The sequence below is a fragment of the Alligator sinensis genome, unplaced genomic scaffold (assembly GCF_000455745.1).
Source record: "Alligator sinensis unplaced genomic scaffold, ASM45574v1 scaffold335_1, whole genome shotgun sequence".
Taxonomy (NCBI): Eukaryota; Metazoa; Chordata; order Crocodylia; family Alligatoridae; genus Alligator; species Alligator sinensis.
The window spans coordinates 911,327-920,085 of NW_005842354.1; the positions used below are offsets into that span (position 1 = coordinate 911,327).

The following is an 8,759-nucleotide window of genomic DNA, read 5'->3' on the forward strand; positions in this document are numbered from 1 at the left end:
CACTCTGACCTTCAGGAGGTCGCTTCGCCCCAGGAGCCGCCGGCGCGGGACCAGCGCGGCCGTGGGAAGCACGAGAGAAACACGCGCACACGCCCGTACGCACACGGTAGATGCACGGCCACATAGTTGATAGATGCACACAAACACATGCACACGAGACAGATGCACACGCGCTAGACAGATGCACACGCACACACACTAGCTAGATGCACACGCACACTAGATAGATGCACGCACACACGAGACACACACACGATAGATGCACACATGAACCCACAGGATAGATGCACATGGACACACACTAGATAGATGCACATGCACCACACACACTAGATACACACAGTAGAGAGATTCATACACTAGGGAGATGCACCCATGCACACAATAGGTGCACCCATGCGTGCGCGCACACACACACACACACACACACACACACACACACTAGATACAGTAGAGAGATGCATACACTAGGGAGATGCACACATGCATTCTATATGGATACATCCATTTTATCTCTCTCTACAAATAATACGTGTGTATATATACAGGATGGATGCACACCCACACATTTATATATAGATATACACACTTTCTATGTAGAGAGATAAAATGGGTATATCCATAGATAGATACACACACACACACACACACACACACACTACTTGTTTCTGTATCTCTGTGTATATGGTCATAGAAACCTAGAGAAGCAGGGTTGGAAGGGATCTCCAGAGGTCATCTAGTCCCACCCCCTGCCTGAGGCAGGATCAGCCCTAGCCAAGCCATCCTGTACAAAGTGTCCATCATTTATTCTAAACTCTATAGAAGATGACCGTCGACTCTGATGCAACATACACCTAACACCCTAACCTGCCGCAGATTCCATATATATAGATATAGATATCGATATATCTATACCTATACACACACTATAGATACACATAGACATTGTACTGTATACACACTGTAGATATACGCATATACACTCAAACTATATAGATGCACTGTACACGTGTACACACTATACAGATATGCACACATTGGGTATGCCTAAACGTGTACTTTACTGCGCATTAGATTAATCTAATGTGCAGTAAAGCTTCACTGTCTACATGTGCACAGCAGTTACTGTACAGTAGATTAATTTAGAGTGCTGTTTGCTAGTACGTACAGATGCAGATACAGGCAACCCCCGCTTAATGGTGTTTCGCTTAGTGCTATTTCGCTATAATACTCATTAGAAATTGATACCTGATTTCACTTAGTGCTCAGTGAGTTTTGTTATAACACTTGCGGGCATCATCTTGGGTCATTAAAAATAATTGCAGTCACCATCTTGGGTCATCAAATTATTTTGGTTTTGCTCAACGCTCATTTCACTTAACGCTCATTTTTTCAGGAACCAATTAAGAGTGCTAAGTGGAGGTTGCCTGTACTAGAAAACAGCACTTTAAAATAATGTGCCTAACTGCACATATAGACAGTGATGTCAGGATTATTTACTCCAGTTTATATTGCGCCATAGTTTATTCAGTTGCATTAATTGCATATGTAGATGCACCCACTGTGTATACACGCACACTATTTAGATACACAGACATTGTGTACACACACACTGTATAGACACATACATGTGTATACACACTCACTCTAGATACAAGCACACACACACTCGCTCATATATCTATATATAGGAGAGATATAGATATATATATGCATATACATATAAAGCAAGCAGTCGTTCAACCTTTTGCTTTCCCTGTTAAACTTTAAAAAACCAGGATTAGGGCAGGGGGACCCCCCCCCCCCCAAATTCTTTTTTCTTTCACTTTTGAAAAGAACAAAATCTGGTTCCACCCAGTTTCCACTGGTACCCACATTTACTCCAAACCCGACTCATTCTGTTACCACCCTTGCTAGATGCCCTCATAAACATTACAGGACAAGCTCATTGTCATTTTGAGCAAAGTTGCAGCTTACCCTTGGTAATAGAAGGGCTCAAGGAGCTGGAGATTCTGTCCTTAGTAAGTCCATGTTTGGGAACAACATGTCCCTGCCAGGGACCATCAGAAGGAGATGGGTAAAAGGAAAGGTGTAAAATTCCCCAGAACCATAATATTCTCTTTGTACCACCACCTTATGTATAAGCAGTACAAATGAGCTTGGCTGTGCTGAAGTGCAGCTGGATTACGGATAGCCTGTGTTGGATTTCAGTATCAGAACTGGAAGAATGACAAAGAAGACCGAATTAATAGCTGCACTTTGAATTAATTATATGCTGCCCAGCCCCTTGGGGAAGCTAACAGAGAGCTTATACTCCATCATAACTTTTGTTACAATCAGTGGAAATTTGAACTAAGTGCAGGATCAAGCCCTTCTAGTATAAACATGGCACAAAATGCTTGCTTAAAATGAGCCAACAACTGAGGTGGATTAGCATTTTCAACAGTAACAAAGAAATTGGCAAGAAATCAAGTGCTGTGGTCCCCCTGAATTTCTTTTTTGTTTCTTGCTCTTTTTAAACCAGGGAATATGGTTCCAGAACAATTCAAGCATTTCACACATGCCATACAATGGGCACCGAATATTCAATTCCTACCAGGAAATTATTTTAGCAAGATGACAGTTTTGACACATTTAAGGCTTGAGAGAGCAGGTCTATTTGTTAATATGCTTTTTAGTCAGTGACAGTCTCTGACGATTTTCACACCAATCTGGACATTACATCACAGCACTTTCACCAGCAGAAGTCTTGAACTGCTGACAAATATAACAATTGCAGTAGGTTAACAAGGACAGTATCACATTTCTGTGCCAAGTAGCATGCTGAAAGGATGTTAAAAGGAAAAAGCTTTTTGATAGTATACATTGAACTTGAGTGTCAGAACTGGAAGGATGACAGATACTAATGAGCATTGCTTCAGTGCTATCTTAATATTCAGGTGTCATTTCTGTTTTTTTCTTTTCTTTTCATGTGCTTTTCACATTTTTTCTTCCTGCCGTACAAAGTACATAAAGAGTGTCTTTATTTTTATTCATCTAGATGGCTCAAGTGGAAATAAGCTTAAGCTGATGCTTCAAAAACGAGAAGGTAAAAAAATTCTCTTTCATAGTGATAAGCAAATATAAATACAATTGCCAGATGCCAAAACTCTAATGTGAGTATTTTTATTAGGAATAGTTTTAAAATGTCTTTCCAATGAAAAGATAAGGTAGTTTCAGGAGTATGGGAAGAAATAGTCACCAGAGGCAACTGGGTACAGGCACTACTAAATATATAGCATGCCAAAAATACCGCTAACATGTGGGTTGGCAACCTCCAGCACATGTGCCAGAGCATGGCATGTGAGGCTATTTTGCTTGGGACACCACAGCCAGCCCGGGTCCTAGGCAGCTGCCACTAGCCATGGGGCCGGGGTTGCTCACGGCAGGTCGTGGAGAGACTGTAGCCCTGCTGGGAGTATCCCGGGCTCCATGGCAGGCAACTGGGAGGCTGCAAATGGTGCATCCAGTGCACCACAGAGCCAGCAGAGCCCTGGCCCAGTGGCTGCACATGTGCCTCGGGTTGTGTTTGTAGCCACCACTGCAATGGAGCTGAGCTGGGATTTCAGACCCTGGTGCAGCTGTTTGCAGCCTGCCTACTGCTTGCTGCGAGCAGCCCAGGCTCTGTGGCAGTGGAGGCTTCACACATACCTGGCAATGCACAGCAGGCAAGGGGCTGGGAGCAGCGTGGTCCCCTGAACCTCTGTGGAGCTCCCTGAGGCTGGTGTGCAGCTGCTGTTGTCAACAAGTTGGCTGAATCCCCCAGCATCCCAGCATGCTTTGCAGCCTTGGGCCATCCTGTGCTGTCTGCTCCAGAGAGCAGGGCTGGCCCTGCCTGTCTGCTCCCTAGCTAAGGCAGTGAGGGCTGGCTCACTAGCTCCCTCAGGCAAACCCCAGCTGGGGTCTAAGGCCAGGGAAGGGGGTTAAGCTCCCCTTCCCCTGAGTACAGAGCTGCCCTGCCCTGTTAAACTTAGTGCTGGCTGCAACTGTGGACTATAGATCCCAGAGGCACCTGGAAGTGGGAAGAGGAAGTGTTGAGCAATGCTGCAGAGTTCTGCTGTTATGATTGTGGACTGCAAATCCCAGAGTCCTTGGGGGCAGCAGGAAGAGGAAGTGAACACACAGCTGAGCTGTGTTTAATGCTTACTTCAGAGAAAGGACTATTCTTGTTCAAGCTTTTATGAATTCAATGCCACTACCTTTTCCCCCACCCAACCCCTCCTCAGCCTGGCAGCACTCCCCCCGCCCCCCCCCCAGCAGAGCAGGGGCTGGGGCCTGGCCATGCCCTCCTCCACTCCAGAAGGGAGTGGGGGGAAGTCTTGGAGGGCTTCTCTCTTCCTTTCCCTTTGGCAGTGTCTGGCAGGTATGCTCTAGCACCCCCTGGCTCCTGGCTTGAGCCACTGCAGGCATGTGGCTGCATTTGCTGAATCAGAAATATCTGTTCATTTGCTTATCGGTTCAATCTCTGCAGCTTAGACTAACCTGCAACGACTGAATCAATTCAGCCTTGGGCTTTTTGACTATCTGTACTTAGCCCAGAGGGTCTGCTCAGAGCCTGGGCTGCATGCAGGCAGGCACAAGGCTGCCAGTGACTGTACTGGGATCCAGAGCCCCAGCAGGGAAGGGGCCAGGGCTGCGCTGCCACAACAAGGATCTGGCTCCCCTGCCATCCACCCCTGGCATGCCAACATCTTCCAGGTCCAGGCCGTTGGTTTTTTTGGCACTCAGCCCAAAAACATTGCCGACCCCTGCACTGAGACATACATTCGCAATTCTATGAGGCTTATTACACATGTTCTTGGAAATACTGTGCATGTGTTACAGCTGATGCAGAAAACAGCAACAGAAATGACAGGGGATAACCTATGTGACAGACAAATAACCAACCTGAAAGCAAATGATCCTACATACTACTGAGCCTCAGGTAGCAAATATAGTAATGCTTACAGGTTCCAGTATATGCATACATTGTCCAAAGGCACCCAGATAAAAATCAGCATAGGGAATGGAGAGACCAAAAATTATATGGATTGAAAAGAGGGGGAGTGCTGACAGTAGCTCATCTGAATCTGCTGTAACAATTTCACGTGTCCATTCTACCCCATGGTAAGTAGAAGTAAAATTGCCCATTGTTTCATTTAAGGGGTGTATCGCTGTATTTTGACTTTGCTTACTGTGGGGTAGGAGCAGACCCATGAAATAGTTACAAGCTGATCCAATGTGAGTGATAACCTCTTTACATCGATATCATTGTTCCTCTGTCTATATCCTCCAGTGCTACAGGGGTTTAGGTTGTAGCCATGTTGGTCTAACGACACAGGCAGACAAGGTTCTTTGGGTGAATCTGATATCTTTTATTAGACCAACTTAAATAGATGGAAAAATATTTTTTTTAAAACAAGCTTTTGGGTTTAAAAACCCTTCGTCAGGCTGAGGAAGTTTCAGCAGTTGGTGTGTGCTCTTCCTGGATGGAATGAAAAGTAAAGAAGCCAGAGGCTGGGCTGGTATGCATACAAGATAGGCAGCCAGTGAAGAGGGACCTGGTCTAATAAAAGATATCAGACTCACCCAAAGAACCTTGTCTGCCTATATCCTCCAATTATATTTAATATTAATTCCATCTGGTAGGTACTAGAGTTTTTTCCCCATTTACCCAACATCAGCACCACTATCTGTTGGGGTCTCAGGTCTAGAGTAGAAAAGGTGTAAGCTACAGCACCTTAACTTGTTCCTTTTGTCTGCTCTCCTATTAAAGGAGAATACTGATAGGGCATTGACCAGGTTCCTGCTTGGAAGAGCACACCAGCCAAAGACAAATAAGGGTCCAGTGTATAGATGATCTGAAGTGACTTAAGAGTTGAGCATGGGTTGAAATGGGCACGGCCAACACACACTAGGTAGGGAAAAGAACCAGTGCCACAGAGAGGAAGTCTGGCTGAAACACCTAAGATGCAGCTACCTGCCTGCTCTCAATGCAGTTTCTAGCTCAACCACAGAAACCCCCAATCAGATTCGCTCTTCCCTACTTTCTCTTGGGCCCACTTAATGCTGCATTGGCACTCTTCACCCCCCCGTATTCTAGGCATCTCCATTTACCTCCTGGGACTTTCTTTACTCCTCTCTGAGCACCAGGTACAGGCAAGGGAAACAGCGCAGAAGCATCAGCTTTCAGCATCCCTTGTCTCACTGTCCCCAGTAGCAGATGAAATAGATCAGAAATGGATGTGCTGAGATGTCTGGGCTAATAGCCAACTCATGAAATGGCCTCAGAGAATGGAGGAGATGGCCTGGGCTAGAAAGAACTGCAAGACTTGTTTCTTATGCTTAGTAGTGAGGCTTGGAAGGGTTTGACCGTCTAGGACTGTTGTGCTCATTAGGTCTAGTCTATTAGAGCCCTCTTTCTGGAAGCACACTAAAAATACAAAACAAATGGACAATACCATCTTAATCATTCATCCTTCTTCCTGTCCTAGTATGTAGTCAGACATAACGTTTCGCAAGTTTCTAACATTGGCTCAATCAGCAAAAAGAACTTAATATGTAAAATTTAACATGTAAAATGTGTAAAAATTATTTCCACATGACCTCAGAAATGATTTAAAGTCAATTTATGTGCATTTTCTCTGAATCCTTAGTTATTAGTATTTGTCATAGCCTCTGTAGGCTTGTTTCCAGAGTGACTCTTGGTTTGTATCCATTTTCTTTTCCTATCCTCCTCTTAGCAACAAAGATGGGATACAAACGTCACTCATGAAAGCACACAATTTACAATATAGAGGCCTTTTCACTCCTTGCTTATAGTATATCTTTTAGATGAGTACAGCCAGAGCAAAAAATTAACAAAATGAAGTAAATCAATGGGCTGTGTTATATTTTATTATAGTGATTTCTGTTACTTTTTATTACTCTTATTATTCCTGCATGTATAGAACAACAAAACATGAAGGGAGGTTTAATGAAAGATCTCATTATGGTAGATTTTGGGCTGATCCAAAATTTACTGGCCTGTCTTTTGGGGAACTAAATTTCAGCTCCTGCTCCAGCTAAAACAGAGGTGTCAGTAAAAGAAAACAAGGCCAAGGAGTTTTTAAGCAGTTTGAAACGCCAGAAGCGCCAGCTGTGGGACAGGACTCAACCAGATGTGCAGCAATGGTACCAACAATTCCTCTACCTGGGATTTGATGAAGCAGTGAGTACCAGTGTTTCAAGAAACAAAGGGGATTATAGCATGCCAGTGCAAAACATGCTTTAGTTCTTTTTTCCACAAGGTGACATTGTTATAGCTTGAGTAATAAATGTTACAGGTAACTGCAGAGCCCATGTTTGCTAGAGAACTTTATTTACCAGTAGGAATCTCTACCATTCAGTTTATAACAAAGGTTATAAAAAAAGGCTATTCCTACAAAGATATCTTTTAATTAAACTAAATTATAATCTGGTTTATATTTTGCATTTTTGTGTGAGGCACACACATACTGAACTAACTTGCACATTTTTCACATGACATGCGAGTCTGGTAGTGTCAGCCTAGTCCTTTTGTGTGTTTCTCCACGCCACAAATTCACTCAGTTTGGCATGTTCAGCATTTTTCTAGCCATGCTCACAATTGACAATTGTGGGAGATGTTTTCACCTCATGTAACCCACATGTTTGGGACATGTCCTGTTCTCAGCTTCTCACCCTCACGCGTGATAAAAGTTTTAAGTCAACACAAATGTGTAGAAAACATGGCAACTAGTTGAAGGTATTTGGCAAGACTTCTTATAAATGATACTTCCTGGAAAAATAATGACTATGTTGAAAAGTTGGGGTGAAACCAAAGTACTGGTTCATATGCATATTGCACAAAGCCATCCCTGATAGAACACTAACACTGGGGAAATTGCATGTTTTAGTTGTATCTTCCAGTTTTGCTATAGTTTATACAAATAGGAGAATTTAAATTAGTAATAGATACTCAATTTTTGGCTTCTATTAACTGCATGAATACTTCTGATGAGATCAAACTGGTACCAGCAGCAGGCTTTATTAAAGTAAAATCTCCAAGGCTGTGTGGATTGTTTAGAAGATAAAACTGCTGATTTTTTAAGCTTAAATTATTACATAATGTAATAATATACTTTGCCTGGAGTAGGATAATGGAGAATACAATTCTTAATGGTTCTATATGTCCTGTAAATAAAAAGTATTAAATTATTGTGTGAGGAGACATGCACTTAATCAGAACATAAAGGAATAAGTAGTCATTTAGTGCCTCAGAGATTCAAGACTACAGGCATATATATTAAACAGGTAACAAAAGATTGAGCATCCTCCCCATAATGTTAAATGTTCCTTTTGGAATTGCATATGCATATTTCAAAAAACTGCTTGAAATCAAGCATGTGGTTGGATTATAATAAATCAGGATTTTAGGATTTCTTGGTTAACAAATACTAGGACATATATTTCAAAAATTTTCAAGCTCTAAATCTGTATAATAAAAACAGTTTTAGCAATTAAGTAGTTTAGCAATGCTTTAAAAAGAATGTCAGACAATATTCAGAAATAAGTTCACAGAAAAAACTTTTTTCAAACTGCAGTTAAAATCTCCAATTTCCAATTTAATCCTTATTTCAGAGGCGAGAATTTGGTCTGGCAGATGCTTGATATTCTTGCACATGATACCATCCCTCTAACTTGCCTGTGTTTTCTTTATGAATAGGAAGAAACATTCCTGC

General features: G+C 42.6%; 1 protein-coding gene across 1 annotated transcript in view; it reads left to right on the forward strand.

Moving 5' to 3' along the window:
* Window positions 1-10: 10 nt before the first annotated feature.
* Window positions 11-8,759, forward strand: part of CUNH2orf40 (chromosome unknown C2orf40 homolog) — a 9,601-nt gene continuing 852 nt past the window's right edge. The window contains exons 1-3 of the mRNA XM_014522449.2: window positions 11-106; window positions 3,041-3,088; window positions 7,071-7,228. Coding sequence (XP_014377935.1) covers window positions 3,070-3,088; window positions 7,071-7,228 — 177 coding nt within the window. The 5' untranslated portion in view covers window positions 11-106; window positions 3,041-3,069. The remainder of the gene's footprint in view (window positions 107-3,040; window positions 3,089-7,070; window positions 7,229-8,759) is intronic.